Consider the following 25,018-nt stretch of genomic DNA (forward strand, 5'->3'; position numbering starts at 1 on the left):
CAGGAGCAGCGGGTGCATGGCTAACTGACAGAAAGTCAGGGATGAGGATAACCCACTGGGCTGCTTAATATGTTACTCCTATAACAAGGGGAATTATTATTATTTATTACATTTCTATTCCACCCCATAGCCAAAGCTCTCTGGGAGGCTTACATGTATTTGATTCCCACCCTCCACCCAAACACATTTTTAAGGAGAGCATCATTTCTGTGCTATGAGGAGTCAGAACAGTGGCAGCTGGAGAAGCCTGCAGGACTCGCTTATCCTGTTTTCTTCTAGAAAGGACGAACTGATTGTCCTTATCTTTGGCAATAGTAGCAGCAGCAATGCCTAGCTTTTTTTAAAAAAAAAAAAGCAGCAGTACATCACTTACTCTGTCAGCAACCACAAAGGAAACTGCTTTATACCAGGTGAGATTATTGTCCATCTAGCCCAAAATTGTCTACAGGGACAGGCAGTGGTTCTCTAGGACATCAGGCAGAAGTCTTTCACATCATCTGCTTCCTGATTCTTTTTACAGGAGATACCAGGGATTGAACCTGGGACCTTCTGCATGCAAAGCATATGTTCTGCTTCTGAGCTATGCTCCGTCCCTTCCCATGTGCCTATTAATAAGCAGTCAACATCATCTGCCAAATAATTTATTCACATGTATTTAAGAAATAATAATAATAATAATAAATTTATTTCTTGCTCGCCTCTCCATTTTGATTGAGGCGGGGAACAACAATAAACGATAAAATACATAATACTCAATTAAAACATCATATACATTGTTAAAAACATCCTTAAAAGCATCCTAAAAACATTCTAAAAACATCTAGGCCTGCCGGAAGAGATCAGTCTTTATAGCTTTCTTGAATGCTAGTAGACTGTTAAGTTGACGAGTCTTCTCTGGCAGGCCATTCCACAATCTGGGAGCAGCAGAAGAGAAGGTCCTCTGGGTAACAGTGGTTAATCTGGTTTTTGCTAGCTGAAGTAGGTTTTTCCCAGAGGACCTGAGTGTGCGGGGCGGATTGTACGGGAGAAGGCGATCCCACAGGTAGCCTGGACCCAAACCATGTAGGGCTTTAAAGGTGATAACCAACACTTTATACTTTGCTCGGAAACTAATTGGCAGCCAGTGAAGAGATTTTAAAACTGGTATATGCTGCTTTTATATGCCTTCTTGGCAGCTTATAAAATTATTAAAAACAACATTACAAAAGTAGTAATATGTAAAACAATCTTGTTTCAAACTATAAACCGTTTATAATCCAGCACACAATGGCCCAGATTGCATGACCAGCAAGCAGTTAACAAACCACGGTGGCTTGTTAACTATACTGCACATGCCAGTCACATGGATGAGTGGATTTGCATAACTACCCTCAGCAGCAGACTGCCATGCAAACATGGTGAGGATGGCTGACAAAACGGGCTGCTGAGGATAATTATGCAAATGTCACCAGCATACGCACTATAGGTAACAAGCCATGTGGCTTGTTAACAGCTTGATGGTTGTAAGAGCCCGGCAACTGCGCCAAAAAAATTGTAAATTCAAGCATAATTATTTGGGAGAGAGCTCTAAAGAGGGGGGCTACCACTGAAAATCCCCTGTCTCGAAGTACCTGCCAATCTAATGTACCCTAATGGCAGTCCTGTGAGCCATCAGAGGCTGATCGTAAGACCTGAACAGGTTTCGTTAGGGGGCAGCAGTCCTTCAAATAACCTGGTCTCAAACTGTTGAGGGATTTAAAGGTCAAATAAGCAAGATGCCAACGCTTTAAGAAGCCTGCTGCTTCTCTCCTTGCCATTATAAACAAGAATATTATAAACTACTATTGCTGCTGCTTCTCATCCTCAGGATTGTGAAACCATAAGGTAAGCAAATTCTGCAAGCCTATTCTGCTCCTTCTACCTCTAGCAAAATGCTGTTCACAGTACATTGGTGTGAACAAACTACTATCCACGAAATATTGTGTAAATATGATCAATAAGGCAGAAAAAAATCAAAGCCAGTCTAATAATGTGAAATATTACAAAGAGTGCAATCTATGAGTAAAACCATCCTGTACACTGAAACTTATACTTACTTGTAATAAGGCTTAGCTTGGTGTTCTGCATAGAAATCAATTGCTTCTCCCCTACAAAAAAACGGGGGGGGGGGGGGAGAGAGAAACCCTTCATTAATGTTTCTGTGAAAAAAAATGTGTCATAACTAACAATGACGTGGATCCAAAGAAGCAGTAGAGTTCTGCCTTTGCCATGGGATTTCCTTGCTTTTTGTAGGACATAGGAAGGTGTCTTATACCAAGTCAGAGCATTGGTCCATCTAGTTCAGAACTACCAATACTGATTGTCATTGGCTGTCCAGGGTTTCAGACAGGAATTTTTCCCAGCTCTACCTGAAGATACCAGGGACTGAACCTAGAACCTTCAACATAGAAACAGATGCTCAACCACTGAGCTACAACCCTGTTCCCACTGCAACTCCTTGTGCTCCCAACGGTATGTGTGGGGGACTTCAGCTGGATTGGGAGGAAATCGATCAGGCAGGCTTTGTTGAACAGAAGAGCCTTCTGCTTGTGCAAAGGATTCTTTGGTTGTGTACTAGTGTGTTCTGAATGAAGTAAATAAATAGTACATGCATATCACCAAAGACTTGATGGCTGATGTGAATTTCAGCCTGGCTCACTTCTGGTAGTTCCCTGTATCCATCGTCTCTGCATTGTCTATGCCAGCTTTCCTTTGCCTCTCGAACAACTGCCTGTTGCCTTTTCCTATTTCTTTCATTCTCCTGTAGTGTTCATTCTCATTTCCTTCATTCTCTTCATCTTCTTTTGGCCCTTTTTTTTATCCCTGCCTTTCCTAGGATCTTCTGTTGGCTATGCCTCCGTCTAGGATCAGAACTATTTTGCCAATTCTCTACATCCATGAAGACATCATGGTTGCTGGAGAACAATATTATAGTGGGAGCAGGCTTGTGGGCTTTCCATAGGTCAGCCACTGTGGAAAACTGGATGATGGGCTAGGTGGAGCTCTGATCTGATTCAGCAACACCTCTTCTTAGGTTCTTATTACCTTGATTAATAGTTTAATTTGTTTTTAGCTATGTATATTTATTGTTTTGTATTGTATGATTTTATCTGTACACCACTCTGAGATCCTAGTGATATAGGGCAGGATATAAATGTTTTAAATAAATAAATTATCCATGCCCTACTAAGGTAAATCCATGTGTATGTGTGTGTTGGTATGCACACTTCAGAGCTTGCACAGAGGTTTGAAACAAGGACTTCCATTTTCTAAAAGGGAAATGATATTGTTGTTTATATAGAAATGTTAAATTTATCTATAGACGAGTAATTTGAAATAAATACATTGTTCTCAGCTGACAGTGCTTGTTCACTATCTGTTTGGCACAGCATTCCCTCCCCCCTCAAATAAGGAAATACATCCCCTGCCATATCAGGAATTGAGTGCACAGAAGGGACACGTTAGACTAGCTCCCAGGGCTGCACCTCTGCATTCAACGCAGTTCCCAGCACTGGATTGGCGAAAGGATGAGCAACACCAAACAGACAACTTTTGCAGCTCTGATCATCTCTGGAGACCTGCAAGTCAAGCTTCCCATTTCTCCAAAGATTTGATTGGCTCGTGCTGCGTAACTAGAGACACGCATATTTGCATATGCAACGACACACTGCTGGTTGCTGCCCCATGTCTGTCTGGCCCATTTCTGCTGCACTGCATCCGTTTGGATCATGACCCAGCTGGCTAGGGGCAAAATCTACACATCGATTCAAATGCACAGCTGCTGCCACCCCACATCTCCTCCTGCATCTTATTGCAATATTTAGTTAAGGTAAATGTATGACATCGCATCATATCACATCATTGCACTCAGTATTTCTCTTCTCCCCTGCAATTCAGAGGCAGGAAAATGCTGAGCATAATGGTCTCGCACATTTGATAATCAGTGCTAAACATTACCCAGGGAACAAAGGGAGGAGATGTAGGCTGGTAGGAGACACACAGATTTAAGGTAAGTATAGTTTCTCCTTAGGATAAAGATTTTTCTTTATAAATCAGTAAATGGGACTTGGAAGTGTAATGTGTGTTTAAACAAGCTTTTAAAACTCCATTGTTAGAACTTTACCTTGTAAGTTTCATCATTTTGGCCTTAGTTATTGTAAAACCAGCATTAATAATCATATCGATGACTTCCCCAAGTTTGAGTGCTGTATCGGGCTTCAATAAAGCCAAGGTTCTAGGAGAGAAAAGAACAACAAAAATGAAACAAGACAGAAACACAGCATCAAAATGCAAGCTTCAGTATATATCTACCCTCACAATACCAGTATAGGAAAACATTTCCATGTCAGTCATTCACATGAGCATTTGGATAAAAAAATCTGAGTAACACAAATGGGACCTGAAATATGAGGGTGGAGTGGTGAGCTGTGTTTGTGTTGTGATTGCTGCTTTGTTGCTTTACCCTCTACAGGTCTAGGTTAGATAGCTATACCGGGGTGGGTGGGCAGTGATCATGGTGATGCACGCTGGGCAAATGAGGATCCTTTCCTTTTTGTGCAATTCTCATATCTCCATATTGCAGATGGAGAACACTGTGGCTAAAAGATATTGTGCCCACATTAAAGGGGTAGGATGTTATAAATAAAACTCTATGATGTTATAAATATTCTCACATTGTAGAGTGGACAGGGTTACTTATGTTGAGAGAGACTGGCTTCTGACAACCTATAATGTAATACAGGTTAGATCTTACTACACTGCCACCCTCACCCTGCTCACTTAATACCAGCACTTGGATTTCTTTCTCTTATCTCAGAAATCAAAAGGATAACTAAAATATAAAAGAAACTGGGGGTGAAGCATGCTCTACACTTCTTCCATAAGAGGCTTTTATGGAGCCATCACACTACCTGTACTGGATGGGGTTGCACTCCCTCTGAAGGAGTAGATGTGTAGCTTGGGAGATCCATCCTTGTCACTGGAGGCCAAGGTGGACTCCATGGCCCAGAGTACTTGGGGCCAGCTTCGGCTGATCCACCAGCTATGGCCTTTCCTGGACAGGGATAACCTAGCCACAGTAATACATGCACAGGTAACTTCCCAATTAGACTACTGCAATTCACTCTGTGTGGGACTGCCCTTGAAGACGACTTGGAAGTTGCAGCTAGATTGCTGACCAGTACATCTCATAGAGACCATATAACACTGGTATTAAAGGAATTGCACTGGTTGCCAATACATTTCCATTCGGAATTCAAGGTCTTGGTAATGACGTTTAAAGCCCTAAATGGCTTGGGACCTCGATACTTGAGGGAGCGCCTCTCCCTATATCTGCCTGCCCGAGACCTGAGATCTGTCGGAGGAGCCCTTCTCCATGCCCCACCAACACAAGATATACGCTATGGTGGGACATGGTGGGACATGGGAGAAGGCTTTCTCTGTAGTGGCACCGTGGCTGTGGAATGCCCTCCCCCTGTAGGCCCGACTGGTGCCAGCACTGGTTTCATTTCAGCGCCAGGTTAAGACATGGCTTTTTAACAAAGCTTTTGATGGCTAAATCCACCAGCCTGCACACTGTCTTCTTTTAATTGGCTTTTACTGTTTTAAAATTTCATATTGGTTTTAACATATTAATGGTTTACTTTGTTTCAGAATTGTATATTTATTGTTCTATTTTATATGTATGATTTTATCTGTATGCCGCCCTGAGATCCCTGTGATATAGGATGAGATATAAATGTTTTAATAAATAAATAAATAAAATAAATAATACTTCATCCATGGTCCAGACCATGATGTCTTCAACTCAAAATCCTCCTGTTTCCCCACTGTTATTCCATCTTTTCTCTTACCACACATGATCCATTAAGATAGCTGCCAAACGCTTTCTGAGTGGTACTCCTAGAGCCCTACATCTGGAACAACCCCCAAGCCTTAACAGGTGGCTGAGAGAAAGAGAGCCTTTGCCGAGGGGGGTGTGCTGCGCTGTGCTTTAACTGCTTTACTATCTGGATGGAGGAATTCTAGAGGAGGTGTGGCTGTACATTGTTGTGATGGGCAGGGAGGGGAGAGGAGAGGAGGAAGTGTCTCTGACTAATAAGCACTCCCTGTGGGAAGGCAGCAGCAAGTGCATGTTGTTCTCCTTGCTCTTTCGAGTTCTCTCTTTCTGAGGCAGCCAGCTGGCCCAGGCACCAGGGTCATCTCAACAGTCTCAAGTCCAAATTTTGCACCAGTAACTGCCCGGGGCGGGCGGAGGGCGGGGGGTAGCTAGAAATGTTGTGGGGAGTGTTCATGTTCTCTGGATTATCAGAGCAAGGTTGGTGGTGAGGGAAGGAAGGCAGCCATTTTCCAAGCTTCACATAAGATTCAGGTAACAGCTTCCTCAGCTGTGTGTGGTTTCATTCAGTGATCACTTTCCCTCCCATTTCTCCACACAAGGGAACACATGCATAGCGTCTAGCTTTCTCCCCCGTTTGGAGGGAGCGGTTGCTTCCTTTTTAAAAAAGTATGAACTTCCGTGAATCTTGGCATTCACCTGAACTCGATCCCTCCTGGGCATAGGTACTGTCATTTTGGCTACAAAGCAATTGGCCCGCTCCAATCGAGTTCAGTACTGGAGAAAATGATGGTATTATCCAGGAATAGCATGAGATTCCAATCACGATGCCCAAGAAGACACTGTAGCAGCTCTAGGCATGATAGTACTGCCAAGACCTCTAAGGAGTTAGTTTCCATGCTGGGAGTGCTGTCTTTCTTGATACCACGGACATCTCAACAGTGATGCACCATGGCATTCGTTAGTAAATCGTGAGCTACGTGTGTGCCATGTGCGTCTCATTTGCATTGTTCATGACTCCACCACAACATTCAAGAAGAGAAAAATTTGTACAGCCACTGTAAAACTCTCAGGGTTGCTGGACTTGACTTAAGTCCCCAGATGTGAAAATGAACAGAAACCACTGCTCTTTTTCAACGGTGGCCCACACTCTGGAATTTCCTTCCATCAACCGTTCATTGGGCCCCTTCTTTGCAAGTCTTCAGGAAGGGTCTTAAGACCCACCTGGGTTTGCTTCTCTTTCCAGAGTCTGTAGGCTGCAGGTTCAATTGGTGATAGCTGTTTGTATTGAATTTTTATTTAATATTTATTAACAGCGTTTTTTGCATTGTTTTATACTGTTTTTATCTTGTATGCTGCCTCAGGAGGATTCTACCCTTAAAGATACCATATATAATTTTGAATAAATGAATAAACAAACCTCTTTAATCTCCTGCTTCCATAAACTGCAGCCTAGCTACGGTTATCCATGCTCTGATAACCTCTTGTCTGGAATACTGCAATGTGTTATACATGGGGCTGCCTTTGAAAACGGTCTGGAAACTTCAGCTGGTACAAAACAGGGCAGCACGTTTGCTAACAGGGACAGCTAACAAGACCACATCACCCCAGTCCTTTTCCAACGTCACTGGCTGCCAATCCAAGTCCGATTCAAAGTGATGGTATTAACATTCAAAACCCTAAACGGCTTGGGGCCAGTCTATTTGAAGGAACACCTCCTCCCATATGTACCTGTCCAGATGCTAAGATCATCCTCAGGGGTCCTTCTCCGTGAGCCCCTTACAAAGTAAGTGAGGCAGGTGGTTACCAGGAGGAGGGCCTTCTCTGTTGTGGCACCCCAGCTGTGGAATGAGCTCCCTAGAGAGGTTTGCCTGGCACCTACATTATACTCTTTTAGACGCCAGGTGAAGACCTTTTTATTTTCTCAGCATTTTAACAGTCTATTAACTTAATTTTAACTTTGCTGTTTTAAATTTGTATTTTAAATCTATTAATTTCTACATTGCTTCTCGCTTTTATCCCGGTTGTGTTTTTATATTGCATTTTATACTACGCTTTTATACTGTTTGTTTTATATTTTGAATGGTTTTTATGGTTTTAATTTTTGTAAAGCACCCAGAGAGCTTTGGCTATTCAGCAGTATAAAAATACAGTAAGTAAATAAATTCATCTGGGACCAATTTAAACCAACCTCCTTCCCCATTCTTTTTTTTCTTTTCCTTTCTTGCTAATCCATAACAGTACATTTCAATTTCCACTTATATAATGAAGTAAAGAGGCTCTCTAATGAAAGATAATAGAATCAATACAATGGCCAAAATAGTTTATAAAGTTGAAAATATCCCAGAGGTTCAAAGAGCACATCCTCTCACCTTTGTTTGCAGCTGCCCAACATGCGGGAGGTATATTGATCTCCATAGTCAACCAAGTTGAGGTGACGCGAGAAGATAGTGATTTTGTTGCCCACAAACAGATCTTTAAACTGCAAATCTTCGTATTTGGTGCGATTCAGGAATCTGCAGCGGTTCTTCATGTCATACTACAGGGTAAAGAAACTGAGTCATCTACATGCAGACCAAAAATACATGCATATTTTCATTTATTTACACAGTGTAAAATTATAATAAAACCACGTCCACTCTTAGGGTGCTGCTGAACATCAAACTTATTTCTACATATAGGGGGGAAAGACCAATTGGGATAACAGGACAGAAGACAAGAGGAAATCCCAACCCCACCCAGCTATTTTCTATTTACTGTCTTTTTGTAAACTGCCCAGAGCGCTTCGGCTATGGGGCGGTATATAAATTTAATAAATAAATAAATATAAATTTTCTGGCAAAATACTTCCAAGAAAGTTTCAGATTTTTCTCTGCAATCATGCACAAAGGAGAGTGTACATTGTTGTTTTGAAAAGCCAAGATTCTACATAATATGCCATTACTTCAAACTCTGCATTTCTAGAGACTGAATATAATGAACCTATACCAAAAGGCTTGTGGGTACAGAAGAGACAGGGGTTGCTTCATGAGCTGAATTAAATAATCTCCTTTAAGTGTAGTCTAACAGGCAAAAATCACTGCTGTTTATAGTTAACAGTTATTAACAAAAACAAGTTCTTATTACAGAACACATTCATTGCAAAAATTTAAATCTGATTAATTATAACTACGGAGAGAATTATCTCTAAATTGGGACATTCTTTGTTCAAATCAGAAAGCCAGACTCATAAAAACAAACATGCATTTATATATTCATTATGTGACTTTGTATGTTTTTGTTATGTTAATATATAAGCATTTCCTAGATTAGTAATAGTCTTGTCTTACAAATATCTCCAATAAACCAGTACTTCCATAGAAAATAGGATAACTGTGCTTTGAGAGGCTTTCAGATTGAAATCAAGCTCTCTTGAGGTTTTTCAGAAAACATTTGGAAAGGAACTAGAATTAAACTTAAAAGACCACAAAGTGTTCTTAAAGATCTTTAAAAAGTGTATGTCAGTGTGCAAAAGTGTGTGTCAGGGTGCCCAAATCAATAGTAGGGCCTTTAATTTGGTGAGACCTTTTCGGCAAAAGTTCTTCATTCTAGCGAAGTGTCCTACATGTCCTGTTATACTGCTTCCACCATTTTATGCAGCGGGATCCTACACATTTGTTTATTCAGAAATACCAATGTGTTCATCAAACAGGCTTATACACAGAGGGATTACAGATTTAGGCTCAGACACAGATTATCTCTGATACAATTACTGACACTCAGCAATATCTACAAACGTTTGAATTGTCCTACTGTTTCTTAGTTTCAAAAGTAACTTTTTAGATGCTCTTCAGAATGACAACAATGTCTTTTTTTCATTTCCAATTTCTTATCCAAAGCTGCAGGCGCTGCTCATGACAGTTTACTCTGGAAAGATTTCCATCCCAGTTTGACATTCTTGACATGTTTAAGTACATCCAACAGTCAACCCAAATTGCAGTGAATTGTAGGGAGAGAAAGGGGAGCCAAAATTCTTGAATATCAAGTATCTCCTATCAGAACTGAACATGAAACATCTCTTTACTGTAGTCTAGGCAGGATTTTCTGCTGTAGTCAAGATTATAAAGTAATCCTATTCTCCTATGAGGGTTTCTCGGATAATTTTCCAAACATTGCCTGATTACTTTCTAGTTTACTTCAATAATATTTGGCAGTTCTTCTGATATTTACTGAAAATGTTCCAGTTTCTTCTCAATCACTACCAAGAAATGTGACAAATTTTATGTTTAATAAAGAACTCCCCTGAAGATTTTATGTGCTTTGCATACTTTGAGTTATTTATAAATATGATTAAAACAAAGAGACAGGTGCACAATAATGTGGGTAAACAACAGTAAAAACAACAGCTTATTTGGTAAATACAGCTTGCAAATTTATTCTTCTCCCTCTTGCATCCTTTAATAACCAAGAGGAAGTGAAGCATGCTGGCTTGGAATTAAAGAGCCCCTCAGTTATATGCATGCGCTTCCCCAGGCACACTGGCTTTTTTCTTTTCCAGATGGCAACTCCTCATGTTGCATCTGAAGTCTCTCCCAAAGTCTCCCTGAGCTTCCAGCACCATCTTGTCTACAAGTGAGAGGAAAGCCTCCAAGCCTTGAGGGAGCCCCCTACATGGCCCTTTGGGTCCCAGATACTGCATACAAATCACAAAGCGTCAAGAATTGTGTTCTAAGAAACCAGTTAGGATTCTTTAATGTTATTGTGAAGTTTTGTGAGCTGGGTTTTCAGGCGCATTTTAAACAAATATGCAAAAATCGGGTTTCAGGCCTGGTTTTGGAATGGAAACTGCCTTGGTCGCCCTGTGGGATGACCTTTGCTGGGAGAGACAGGGGGAGTGCGACCCTGTTGGTTCTCCTAGACCTCTCAGCGGCTTTCAATACCATCAACCATGGTATCCTTCTGGATAGGTTGTCTGAGCTGGGAGCTGGAGGTACTGCGTTGCAGTGGTTCCGCTCCTACTTGGATGGCCGATTCCAGAAGGTGGTGCTGGGGACATTATTGCTCTGTGCCGTGGCTCCTAAGCCATGGGGTTCCACAGGGCTCTATCTTATCCCCTATGCTGTTTAACATATACATGAAGCCGCTAGGGGAGGTTATCCAGAGATGGGGACTGAGGTGTCATCAATATGTGGATGATACCCAGCTCTACCTTTCCTTTTCATCAAATCCAGGTGAGGCAGTGGCTGTTCTGAACCAGTGCCTGGGCACGGTAATGGACTGGATGAGGGCTAATAAACTGAGACTCAATCCAGACAAGACGGAGGTACTGTTAGTGGGTGGTTCATCTGTCCAGCGAGGTGATGTTTGCCCTGTCCTGGACAGGGTTGCACTCTCCCTAAAGGATCGGATCTGTAGTTTGGAGGTGCTCTTGGATCCAGAACTGTCACTTGAGGCACAGGTGAACTCAGTGGCAAAGAGGACCTTTTATCAGCTTAGGTTGATATACCAACTACGCCCTTATCTGGACAGAGATAGCCTAGCTACAGTTATCCATGCTCTGATAACCTCTCGTTTGGATACATGGGGCTGCCTTTGAAAACGGTCCGGAACCTTCAGCTGGTACAAAACAGGGCAGCCCATTTATTAACAGGGACTGGCCAGCGAGATCACATTACGCCAGTCCTTTTACAACTTCATTGGCTGCCAGTCCAGGTCCGGGCCTGATTCAAAGTGCTGGCATTGACATTCAAAGCCCTAAACGGTTTGGGGCCAGGTTATTTGAAGGAACACACCTCCTCCCATATGTACCTGCCTGGACCTTAAGATCATCTACAGGGGCCCTTCTTTGTGAGCCCCTGCCAAAGGAAGTGAGGCAGGTGGCTACTAGGAGGAGGGCTTTCTCCGCTGTGGCACCCCAGCTGTGGAATGAACTCCCCAGAGAGGTCCACCTGGCACCTACACTGTACTCTTTTCGTCGCCAGCTGAAGACCTTTTTATTCTCTCAGTATTTTAACACTTAATTTTAACTTAAATTTAAATTTTACTGTTCTAACTCTGTATTTTAATCGTATATCAATTTTGCTGAGTGGTTTTATCCTGGTTGTGCTTTTGATACTGTATTTTGTATTTGTGTTTTTAACCTGTTGGTAGTTTTATTATGGTTTTAATTTTTGTGAACCGCCCAGAGAGCTTCAGCTATTGGGCGGTATAAAAATGTAATAAATAAATAAATAAATAAATAAATAAATAAATAAAACAAAACTTGACCGGCCCTTATGTCTGATAAGCTGCGCCTCATTTATTTGTCGTCTTCCTTAAAAGCTTGGTAAAGATAGGTGTTGCCATGCTAGCCTCAAGGAATGAGAGATACTAAATAAGTACTATGCCATGTTGAATTAACTTCTGTTTGCAAAAGGGAAAAGGCTAAGTTTCAGATTGCCCAGAATGAACATACACTTTACCAACCAATCAAATTTGCATGAAATGCATTTATTGAAGGGAAAAAAATCTCTCAGAGATTATTAGTTCTCCAACTTTCACTGTTTCTATTTTTTGTCCTGACTCCAGGCATAAATGCAGTAATCACCAACTTCCATGGTGGAGAATGTGAAGGAGAGCCTAGAATCCAAAACAAAAGCAACACTATCTACTCTCTGGATTGCTGGGCTAGGGCTGTGCATAGCCAGCCACCATTTTAGCACCAGTCCCCACTAATCCTGAAGACCTCCCCAGTCATTGCTCCTGCTTCCTATGTCCATCCATCCAGTCAGGCACCACTTCAGGGTGCAGGAGTAGCACATGCTGCTTTTTAAAAATGGCCTTTAAACTCCTAAATGCAAAGAAGTACAGCACCCAGCCCAAGTCTGCAGAATGTTTTGATCTGCAACTTCTTCCTAAACTGCCACCACCAGGTATTTATGATTCTTCTGTTCACAAGTCATGAGGAAGAACTGCCCTTGGGTCACCTTGCTAATCTGAGCATGGTGCCTTTTTTTAAAAGACATTTGACCAAATAATCTAACTAGGCTCTTTTATTAAATTCAAGTGAAAAATTAATATTCTTCCTTTTGGACAACACTCCTATGAAATAAAGGTAGTTTATTGTACAGGAGGAGGAGACCAATGTAACACAAAAATAGTAATTTACAAATTACTTAAGTGGGTAATTTTCTTCTATGCTTGGCTAAGATAGGATTATTAAGCAGGAGCCCAAAAGTGAGAGATTTATTTATTACATTTCAATACTACCCCATAGCCAGCAGAGTTTTTGGAACATCTTTTGCTTCAGGTCATTTTGCAAAATCCAAAATGGCTCCAGCTGCATGGTCTCTATGACAGGGTTCAGATGACATGATAACCCATGATGGGTTAATTAAACAAAAGATGTTCCAAAAACTGAAATAATAGATGTTCTATTGGGTGGTATAGAAATGTAATAAATAAATCTCTCCATTCTGAGTTGTCATTTGGTGCGAGTTTCACCTATGATGGCTTATTTGGCCAAAATAACCCACTCTGATAACCCACGGTCTGCAGAGTGGGTTATTTAACCCATCGTGGATTATTGTGTCATGTGGTGGTCAAAGTGGATTCTTTTGGCTAGCTACAGGACTATGTGACAAGAACAGTCACATCAGCTGCCCCTGTGCTCTTTGCAGGCTTACTGATTAGGAACTCGTTAAAGGGACCAAGCCAGCAATGTAGAAGAAGCAGCTATGAGGTTTGGTCCTGATACTGCAAAACCACAAAGGTGTTATAGGCATTTGGGATTTTCATTCCTCTGGAGTAAATGTGCAGGGGTTTGCTGGTGGATCAGGTGCCTCCCGAGTAGGAGAGGCTGAGTGTGGAGATTTGTCCTGATCCTGCAAACCTTCAGCAGAGGTGAAACAGCGGCTCAGCTCAGACAACACGTTCGTCAATGCAGTGTAAAAACTCCACACAATGGTTGAGTTTTTAGGAGGTACCCCCCCACACACAACATGTTCTAACTCCACCGTTTTATGACTGTGGGCTACCAATGGAGTTGAGTAAAATCCATTGCGATGTTTGATTGACAGTTCCTCCGCCCTCTCTCCTCCCCCGGTCCTCCTAATGGTATCCCATCAACCATTGCTGCGAAAAAACAATCCCGGCAGTTCTCCGAGAGTGGCACTTGCTCCTTTTGCCGCTCTTGCCAGGGAACTCCAACCAGTGGAAAAAGTCAACGCAACACAACGGAAAACTCCATGGAGCCTGCCACACAACACATCACATAACAGTTGTGCAGGAACTCTCCTCTGCACAGCGTAGATATTCTGCGTGGAGTGTTTTTTTAAAAAAAACTCCACCACTGCATGGAGTTTTCCTGCCAGACGACACATTTCTCAACAGTGGTGTAAAAACTCCACCGTGGAGTTCTAAAACCACTGTTGAGAATCGTGTTGTCGAACTGAGCCACTATGTTTTCAGGTATTATCAGGAGGTCCTAGAAAAGCTCTCACTCTTGCTTCTCCCCACAAAAAGACCTGTTGAAATTCTAACATAGGTTTGTAGAAAGAGGAGATAATACCCTATTTTCCTCTAGAACAACGTATTTCCTAAGAAAGAAAAGCAATTCTTATGATTTTTCGTTCCTGTGATATGAAACCCATAATGCCAAGTATAGCCTATTTTAGCTCTTAAGTAAAGCAATGTGCAAGGTATTCTTATAACAACAAGCGAGTCTTACCATCTCCACTGACCCATCTTTAGGATAATACAACAGCTCATAACGTCGGAAAAGTGAAGCATTTGTATCATACCACTCTGCAATGAAAGCAAATCTTTCGTCCTGGCTCTAAAAAAGAACAGAGAAATGTACATTGTAAGTAGGCAGCATTAGTGATCAAGAACTTTTGGAGGGTAGCCTACAAGTCGTATGGAGAATCACACTTTCTTCATGCCAACAATAAATAGGATTCTGCCCCATGTACAATTAAAGCATGGGTGCCTTGAATACTTTGGAGTGTTAGTGGATAAATGCAGTAAGAACACACACTGTATAAATATCTATTTCATTATTTAGAAATCAATTCACCTCTATTTGTTTAAAGGTCTCTCAGAAAAACGGACAAGGTACTTCAACAGGCACTGTTTTCAATACACAAAGTTAGGTTTTCAGAGTCAGCAACTGGCCTCCTGGTTGTCCTGAGGAGAACAGCAAGAAATATTTCTGGACAGATAGTGTTTATGGGATCCATCTCATCAGGTTCTACCTCAGAGAACAGGTAACTTAAAGCTCAGCTTACACATACATTTTGGAACAGTAGAAAACAAAGTTTATGGCTGGCAGCAGACAGGAGAAAAGTAGGAAGTGTATGCAATGCCTTTAATTCTGCAAGAGGCTATTACTAGACAGTTGTTTCCAAAACTGTGTTCCACCACCAGTAGTACATTACATACTTTATAGTCACTGAAATACATAAAGATTACATTGAATTTGTAAAGCTTTGCCACAATTGTGTTCTAGTTTGAAAGGGTAACACCCTCTTCAAACATTCTGTGTGAAAGGTTGCATATTGGTTAAGTCCAAGCTTTGAACCTGATTTAAATCTTATTTCAACCATGATTTCAACCAAGACCCTACCTCTCAACATCGACATCCTATCTGTCATATGGGGATACTACTACTACTGGCTGCATTACAGGGTAGCTTTAAAGAGATATAAAGTATTACGATTATTTTTACAGCCATATAAATAAGCCCATAAAGGTTACTTGCTTGCAAAATAATTTACTGACTTGCCAAGTGACTAGGAGACTGCATTTCCATGCTGGCCACAAAGGAGGAAAGCCCTCTGCTCCACAACCAGTATGGAAATATAGGCCAGAACATTTGAGAACTACAAGTTCAACCGCAGCTTTTAAAGCTCAGCTAAAAACTTTTCTTTTTCCTAAAGCTTTTAAAACTTGATTTTGTTCTGACTTTATACCGTTAGTTTTACCCTACCCAGTCCCTGTTTACCCTACCCTGTGCCTGTTTGCATTCTCTTCCCCTCCTTATTGTTTTATTATGATTTTATTAGATTGTAAGCCTATGCGGCAGGGTCTTGCTATTTACTGTTTTACTCTGTACAGCACCATGTACATTGATGGTGCTAAATAAATAAATAATAATAATACTAGACCCTTAGGCTAATAAAAGAAATTGACTTTCACCAAGAGAGCCTGCAGATAATAGATAGGTGACTCCCTGTCCCCTCTTCCAGCCTGCAGAGACAAGACAAGATGTTCCTCCACAGCTAGTGTGTTGGCAAAGGAAGAATGGAGTTATCTGACCCTCCTCCACTATCTGTTTATATGCCTGAATGGAATTCCATGCACTTGCTCGCATAGAATTTCTAGTCACCTATGGCAACCAGGCAACTTATTACCATTATTATTATTACCATTATTATTTTCTGCCTTAACCTATTTTAAAAATAACCAAATTTCTCTGACTTAAGTGACACCACCTCCCCAACCCAAACACACCTCTCAGTGAGACCTCTCTCAATTCCAGTTTTAACTCATAAGAACATAAGAAGTGCCCTGATGCTGGATCAGACCACGGCTCCATCTAGTCCAGCACTCTGTTCACACAGTGGCCAACCAGCCTTCGGCCAGGGACCAACAAGCAGGACATGGTGCAACAGCACCCTCCTACCCATGTTCCCCAGCAACTGGTGCACACAGGCTTACTGCCTCGAATACTGGAGATAGCACACAACCATCAGGGCTAGTAGCCATTGAGAGCCTACGCCTCCAGGAATTTATCCAACCCCCTTTGAAAGCCATCCAAATTGGTGGGCATCACTAAATCTGGTGGTAATGAGCTCCATGCACTGTGTGAAGAAGTACCTCCTTTTTTTTGTCCCGGATCTCCCACCAAGCTTCATGGGATGACCCCAGGTTCTAGTACTTTGAGAGAGGGAGAAAAATGTCTCCCTATCCACATTCTCCACACCATGCATAATTTTGTGCACCTCTATCATGTCTCCCCTTAGCCTCCTTTTTTCCAAGCTAAACAATCCCAGTTGATGTAACCTTCCCTCATAGGAGATTCTCCAGCCCCTTCATTATTATTATTATTATTATTATTTATTTATATAGCACCATCGATGTACATGGTGCTGTACAGATAACACAGTAAATAGCAAGACCCTGCCGCATAGGCTTACAATCTAGTAAAGTTGTAGTAAACAATAAGAAGGGAAAGAGAATGCAAACAGGCACAGGGAAGTGTCCTTTTTTAGGTGTGGTGACCAGAACTGCACATAGTATTCTAAGTGTGGTCACACCATAGATTTGTATAAAGGCAGTATGATACTGGCAGTTTTATTCTCAATTCCTCTTCTGGTAATGCCTAACATGGAGTTTGCCTTCTTTACAGCGGCCGCACACTGGGTGGACATTTTCATCGAGCTGTCCACCACAATCCCAAGATCTCTTTCTTGTTTGGTCACCACCAGCTCAGATCCCATTAGGTTATACTTGAAGTTGGGTTTTTTTGCCTCAACGTGCATCACCTAACACTTGCTTGCATTGAACCGCATCTGCCGTTTGGATGCCCACTTTCCCAGCTTGGAGAGATCCCTTTGGAGCTCTTCACCATCCCTTTGTGTATTAACAACCTTAAATAATTTGGTGTCATTGGCAAACTTGAACACTTCAATGCTAATTCCAGATCATTTATGAATAAATTGAAAAAACCTGGTTCCAATACCGATCCCTGTGGGACCCCACTATTTACTTCCCTCCATCAGGAGAATTGTCCATTTATTCCTACTCTCTGTTTTCTGTTCTCTAACCAGTTACTGATCCGTAAGAGGACCTCTCCTCTTATTTCATGACTACTAAGTTATGAAACACTGCCAACCTCTGCAGTTAGATGAGCATTGTACTATTGTTTAAACACTTCTTTGGAGCCAATAGTGGTACATACTGTACACTCATAGGTCCCTCCCTAGCCAGTAGGAGTTACAACATACAGGGCAAACACAAAGAACAAGGATCAGATCTCAAGGGGTGGGGTGGGGACTTCTCAGAACAGAGCACATATTTGTACTGTTAATATAAGTTCTTCCTACTTCCCCAACCAGCGAGAAGTTGTAGGGCTTCATTTCCTTTAGTGCACACCAGAGACTTATGGTGTCATTGTAATATTTGCTTTATTTAGAGATCTGCAAGCAGAGCACAGTGGAGACAAATACACTCCTATAACCAGAGAAAGTACAGATAATCCTGTATCAGGCTCCCAAAAGGCAGTTTTTGCAGCCAGCTCCAAAGCTACACCCCAGTTTAGCAAACTGCACCTAAGTTCAAACCAGGTCCAAGAGACCACCTCCTTTGCTCAGAAAAGGGTGTCCCCGGCCAAAGGCTGAATTCCTGGCCATCAGTAGACCATCCCCAGTTACTGCAGGAATATTAAGGCTCTTTTGGTAAAATCCCTGGCCCTCATCAACCACTCATTCAGGGGTTTTTTGCTGCTGCATTTCCTAGAGCCAACACTGATCTGCATACCTTGAGCTTCCCCCCACCCCCACCGATAAATTTTAAGGTTGGAGATTAGAACCTGCCATTTAAAACCTTCAGGGCAAAACAGCTGATGGCATTCACAGAAAGCAATCCTGAATGAGCCAGTCATTTCCCAGTGCCGCAGAGGAATGCAGTTGCAGCACCGTTTGTGACTCATTGGTCACAGCACCTGCTGGGAAAGCTTTCTCTGAGTCAAACGTTGCTTCTAGACTTTGCCAGTTCTGCAAAAGAAGCAACAAGTCATTGCCACCAAAGATTGCAGACGTCTATGTGAAAGACGTTAGATAATGGAAAAACCCTTCTTCCCTCATCCTTTAATATGTCTACTTCTACCCAATCAGGCCAAGGCATAGTGCCAACACAGTAAGATGCTGCTGCCCTTATCAACATTCCATTTCCTAGGAAAGGTCATTTCAGTTTCTACAGCTGCCAATCCTTCACCTGTTATTCTGTCCTTGGCTTCCTCTTAAAGTCATATCCTATACCCTTTGTGCCATCTACTTGCCTCTTAAATAATTAAGGCATTTGGGGCCAATCCTATTCAGATAGCCGGCAGCCTCCGACCTCGGAGGTGGCCAAGTATCCATTGCAGGGTGGCAGGAGAGCAGCGGCTCTGTGCTCCAGCTACCCCACATTTTGCATTTCTGCTAGACAGGGGATTTCGCCCATCCCATAGCCATGCTTCAGAGAGGGAGGGAAGGAGGCTGGAGCAGCCATAGGAAATGGCATAATGCAGCCGCCCCAGTCTCTCCCCTCCCCTGGGAATACCCATTTTCCCTGTCTGCACGTTCCTTTTTCTAAGCACGAAGAGACAGCCAGCACGGTTCTCTCCACGCCAGCTAAGAAGGGGAGGGGACAAGAAACATGTTCTCCTGTCTCCAAGCCAGAAAACTGAGCTATCCTGTGCCTGTCTGGCGGGCACAGAATTGCTCTCTTATTATTTTTCTAAGTAGGATTCCCACATACACCCAAGGGCTACTACTTCCTGTGGCAGTCAGACATCATCTGCACCATGATATTTTTTTTTTCTTTTTAAAATAAAAATGTGTCATGAGGATGAGAATTTATCTAAAACTCTGGGAGTAACACAGCAAGCATTCTCAGCCTCAGTATCTCTAATGTACTAGAATGGTTTCCAAGACAAGGAAAAGAATATCTTGAAAAGAAATCATCCTTAATTTCAGTTAAAAGAAAAAGAAAAGCAAGTGTTCTCAAATAACCTTTAATATCAATACAAATAAAGAAATAATAAAGTTATTAACTAGCCACCTTATTTACCTTTGTACTTGATGGGATTATTTAGTAATGATGCCTGCTATTAGAAAGGCAATTACCAGAAAAAAACAAAAAGACAAAGCAGATTGAGTGTTTACCACATGCACACAGGCCATTTCCTTCTTTAGTAAAGAAAAGGTAAAACAGTTTTACTCACAAGTATTCTTGCATATATAATGTAGGTACAGCATACAGTTTCAAAAAAGAGTTTTTAAAGTCCATTTTTGTTCCTTTACCCTGGCAAGAGCGAGTGAGCAAACATATATGCTCCCAGCAATGGTGGAAGTCAGAGAAGGTGGGCAGGAAGAGAAGAAGCAAAAGGAAAAAATCACAGGAAACCACATTATAAGCTATAGAGATTCTAAGGCTAGCTGAGATAAAAAAAATCCTAATAATTAACAAACTGCAACACTGCCCGCTTCCAGTAACTTGCAGACAAAGTTGCAATATTCCCAACAGTACTGGCCATGGTTTGTTTTATTGCATATATAACTATAATACTCATTATACATAAAGAGCATAATCCTTTATGCCAGCCTTCTCCAACCTGGTGTCCTCCAGATTTCTGTACTACAACTCCCAGCAAGTCTTATTCAGGGGGAGAGGGGCAGGAGGGCCATTTGGCCTGGGCCTCACATTCACAGAGGGCCCCAAATTTAGATTTGATGTTATGTCCAAATGAAGTTATACATACAGGCACAAACTGACAGGATTGAAAGAAGAAAACATTCATCATACAACTTCAAACTTGTGTCCCATTACTGGGCCACACCACCTGTAGTGCATTAAGGAATTAAGATATATATATATATATATATATATATATATCTCCTGTCATTACCTTGTGAATTATATTGTAGGACATAGCCATTAGTGGTGGAATATTTAAAACAGAATTAAGTCTATAAATTACAAGAGACACAGAATTTGCACCAAAAGAAAGATAGAAAAGCAATTGTTAAAGAAAAAATAAACCTTCATTACAAATTATTGTATTGTATTTTTTGTGTTAAAAGCATTAATTTGTTAAAAGTAAACAGTTAAAATATACCACAATTTATGTAACCCTGCTTTGGCATTTCTTCATTGTTTAATATACTGGGAGCATCAAACAATGGAAGTGCCCCCCCGGGCCTGTCTCAACCTCTGAGAGGGCTTCAAAACCCAGCATGCCGGAACATAAGCCATATACTTGTTGGAAGGCAACAGGTTGTGGAACACTGGTTTAGGCCTTCAGTAAAGCTGAAAAGAGAGCAAACTAAATAACTTGATTGGTTGCTTAGCAACTAGTATTTAAGGCTACGATCTCATCCAAAGGCACAGAAAGGCTACTGCATATGTTAATTCATTTAAATATAATGCTAAACATCCAATTTGTATAAATACTGCTGAGTTAGGAAAGAAAACGAGCAGGAGGCAAGGAGAATGTTAATCAGGATAAAAGCACGGTTCCAACTCCCAGGAAAGCTTGCGCACATACAGATACACATGTATAGGTTTGCCCCCTCTACACATAATACATGGTTACTGGGGACAGAAGAAAGCAGTCTTAGCTAGGGTCACCCATGCTGTAGTAACCTCCCAACTGGCCTAAAGAGGTGCACTCTTCATTTTGTGGTTAAGCAGCATGGTTTAGCATGTTGTCTGTACCAGGCCTATGTAGGGCTGGGCTGCCCTTGTCAATTATCTGGAAAATTCATTCCAGTTCCTAGTCCAGGATTATTTGTCCTCTGTATTGTGATACTGAGAAGATCTCCTAAACATCTTTTTATTGTGGATGAGTTTGCACAACTGGAGAAGGAAAATAAGCCATGGTGGCTTATCTTTCTGCTCCATGCATGCCAGTTGTGAGCCGCCTAATTTCCATGAGTACGTTCTTGTGACATCCAAAGCCAGCAAGGGTGGGTAGCAGGGATGGTTTACAAACTACCCTACAAATTTAGAACTAGCCATGGGTTTCAGGGTGGCGTGTAAACCATCTCCTGTGCCTGGTGAGGGTAATTACGGAAATTAGGTGGCTTGCAAGCGGCATACATGGTACAGGTAAATAAGCCATTGGGGCTTATTTTTCCTCCCTGATCATTTGAACCCGGTCTCTGCCAGAATGAGAAGTAGGACTGGTTCTGGTTTAATAAGGGATGGACTGCTGACAGTGTTTTGTATACTTTGTTTATACATAGAAATAATCTCCTTTTGAGGACCTTTGTGGCTAAAAAGTAGTCTAAATATTAATCTAAATAATAATGTGATCTTCACAAATTACCCAATACTTAGTTTTCTGAAATCCTGAACACACAGACTAAGGAGTAAGCCCTATTTCCCAGACTAACTTCTAAGTAAACATGCATGGATTGTGCTGTTGCCATGGCTCAACTACCTAAATCTGGTAGTTATTGTTATTTTTTTGACATTTGAAACAGTTTTGTTCGATATTATCGGCGGGAACCCTTTCTTCTCCAGTATGTTGATAGCTGTGTTTTGCTTTTAATGTAATTATTTGAAGGAGTGGGGCTTGTCAATTTTTCAGCACAAAATTGTGCTGTAGCCATTGGTCTACTTCTTTTTCAGCATTGAAAGCCACTGTAGTAGTGCAAGGTGAGCTGAAAGGTTCATTCTAGTTGTGTTTTTGTATGAGATGTATGTAACTAATTTTTTAAAATATCCTTGTTGTTGTTGTTTTGGTAAAACAGCCCAAGAACATAGTAACAACAAATAAATGAATAAAACTATCAGGAAACAACATCAACAAAAAATACAATTAATATAACAGATAAAAATCAGTTAATAAAAACCTGTTCACAGCAGCAGGGAAGCCAGGAACTTCAGAAACTAATCACTGGCTTTGGTGAAGGCTGATCTAAAATGAGTATTACATTATCTCTCTCCAGATAACATCAGTGCAAAAATGTAGACCAGCTCATGGTTCTTGACTATCTTAAAAGCCAGTGAAGGGCTTTAAGATAGAAAAGTCAAGCTTAAAGGCTACCATTGAATGCCCGATAGTGCCCAGGTCCCTTTTTCTCCAAAAACAGCTATAGCTAACATTCCATATAAAGCTGAGAAGACCCACTCTTGGCCACAGTGACACTTGGAAATCAGTGGTCCAAGAGCACTTCCAAACAGTGAATCTGATTCCTAAGGGGGAATGTAGCACCACTGAATACAGGCATATTCACCACACACGTTCACGCAGATCCAGGTTGACATCCCCATCTTGCCTGGATTGCAGTTTCATTCATTCTTATTTAGTTAATTACTGTTCTCAGGCATTCAGAGGGGAGGTTAACACAACTGGTGCTAAAGGAAAGGGTGAATAGACTGGGGTGTCATCAGCATACTAACGATCCTTTTCCACAAATGACCTAACAGTTTCATGGAAATGTTAAAAAGCATGGAAGACAAAAAGGAACCTTACTGGAACCTCTTCACAAGGAATACTAGTAATCTTCCAGCACCACTTCCTGACACCTACTATCAAGGTAGGACAGAACCAAGGTAAATGAGTGCCCTCCACTCGCACCCTGTACAAGGGGTCTAGAAGGATACCATGTTCAATGGCATCAAAAGCCACTGAGAGATTTCACAGGATGACATTTAATATATTTAAAGACCATCCATTTCATCCATGAATTTCTGAAGCTCATAAGCCACTGCTAAAAGAAAAAAATATGTTTGAAAATAGGTCTACAATATTCCAGTGCAAGAGGACTAAGATAAAGTTTTTCAACAGCGGTCTTACTATTTCTTCTTTTAAGAAGGTACGCACCACTTCTTCTGGTGAAAGATATATTGATAATTAACAGTAGCCAATTCAAAAATTTCCTGCAGTACCTCTTCACTAATCCTGATGGACAAAAGACCCAAGTACTTTGTCCACACCCTTAGGTGTCAATAACTGAAACTACACAATAGGACAAAACAGGCCTCTACGCTTCATCCAATATGGCACCTAAGTTAGAATGGATGCAAGCTACTTGATTCAAAGTACATTGCAGATCTGTCACAACATACTTCCAGAGACCCCCCAACAGGATAGGAATAAGATTAAAGCAGTTGTCTCAACATTTGGAAAAGTCTACTACTATCACAAATTAGCCATTCAAATCAATGGTGAGCCAAGTTTGATTACATTCATATTTTCTCCACTAGTGCTTCATCCATTGTTCCAGATGCCTAATTTCTCACAGCTCCCTAATATTCCAGGGAGTAGTTTGAGCTCTAAGTAGCAGGTGAAAGCATCTAGCAGGTACCATGTCAATGGCTGAAGTGATCCTCCTATACCTATAGGTGTCTACAAAAAAATTACAAAATAGATGACAGAACTAAAGACTTCCTTATTGCCATCTCAATCCCTCAGTCTGCAGGGGCAGACCATCCTAAAAGATCTACAAAGATTAGGAGATGGTGTAAGATCAACCTTTATCAGTTAAAGATCTGTAAATGACAAACTGGGCAGTACAGGTTTCCCCAACCCCAGATGATTAACAGTCAGTCATCCAAATGACATAGAATCCTTCCCAACAAAGGTGCAGCAGCAACTCACAGATGGCCTCAGTTCAGACATGTTCATCAATGCAGTGAAAAAACTCAAAGGTTGAGTTTTTAGGGGGTGCTCCCCACATGTGTTCTAACTCTACCATTGAGTGACTATAGGCTACCGTGGAGTTGAGTAAAATCCATTGTGATGTTTGATTGACAGTTCCTCCACCCTCTCTCCTCCCCCGGTCCTCCCAATGGTATGCCAACAGCCATTGCTGCAAAAAACAATCCCGGTATTTGCTCCTTTCGCAAGGGTACTCTGTAGCCAGTGGGAAAAGTAAACTCAACAGGAAAACTCAACGGAGTCCTCCACACAACATGCAACACAACAGTTGTGCAGGAACTCTCCCCTGCACAGCATGGATATTCTGCATGGAGTGTTTTCAAAGAAACTCCACTGTTGCATGGAGCTTTCCCGCCAGACAACACATTTCTCAACGGTGGTGTAAAAACTCCACCATGGAGTTCTAAAACCACTGTTGAGAAACGCGTTGTCTGAACTGAGCCGTGGATTCCCATACAACTCAAAAAAATCAGGGAGCAGAGAAACAGAACTCCATTGAGCCCAATGAGGATTACCCCTATATGCATCAGCTACACCTTGTGGAAAGGATCATGCCCCAAATTAATAACTATCAAACAGGAGAAGAACATTAAATTTTATTTTATAGATCTATATTCGGAAGGCAAAGTAGCATTTGTGCAACCTGTTATACAGAACAAAACAAAGAAAGGAAACAGACTACATCAATTTGAACCACTTTATTAAATGGCAAACCACTGCACATTAAGCCTTCATCTGCTACTTTATAATAGGTGTTCAGACTAAAAGAACAC

General features: G+C 41.4%; 1 protein-coding gene across 1 annotated transcript in view; it reads right to left on the reverse strand.

Moving 5' to 3' along the window:
• NME7 (NME/NM23 family member 7) overlaps positions 1-25,018 on the reverse strand; it is a 123,866-nt gene that overhangs the window by 86,607 nt on the left and 12,241 nt on the right. Inside the window, exons 2-5 of the mRNA XM_063126904.1 lie at positions 14,541-14,648; positions 8,227-8,393; positions 4,142-4,252; positions 2,076-2,126 (exon numbers count right to left, since the gene is read on the reverse strand). Of these exons, the coding sequence (XP_062982974.1) occupies positions 2,076-2,126; positions 4,142-4,252; positions 8,227-8,393; positions 14,541-14,648 (437 nt within the window). The remainder of the gene's footprint in view (positions 1-2,075; positions 2,127-4,141; positions 4,253-8,226; positions 8,394-14,540; positions 14,649-25,018) is intronic.

This window comes from Elgaria multicarinata, chromosome 5, assembly GCF_023053635.1.
Source record: "Elgaria multicarinata webbii isolate HBS135686 ecotype San Diego chromosome 5, rElgMul1.1.pri, whole genome shotgun sequence".
Classification (NCBI taxonomy): Eukaryota; Metazoa; Chordata; class Lepidosauria; order Squamata; family Anguidae; genus Elgaria; species Elgaria multicarinata.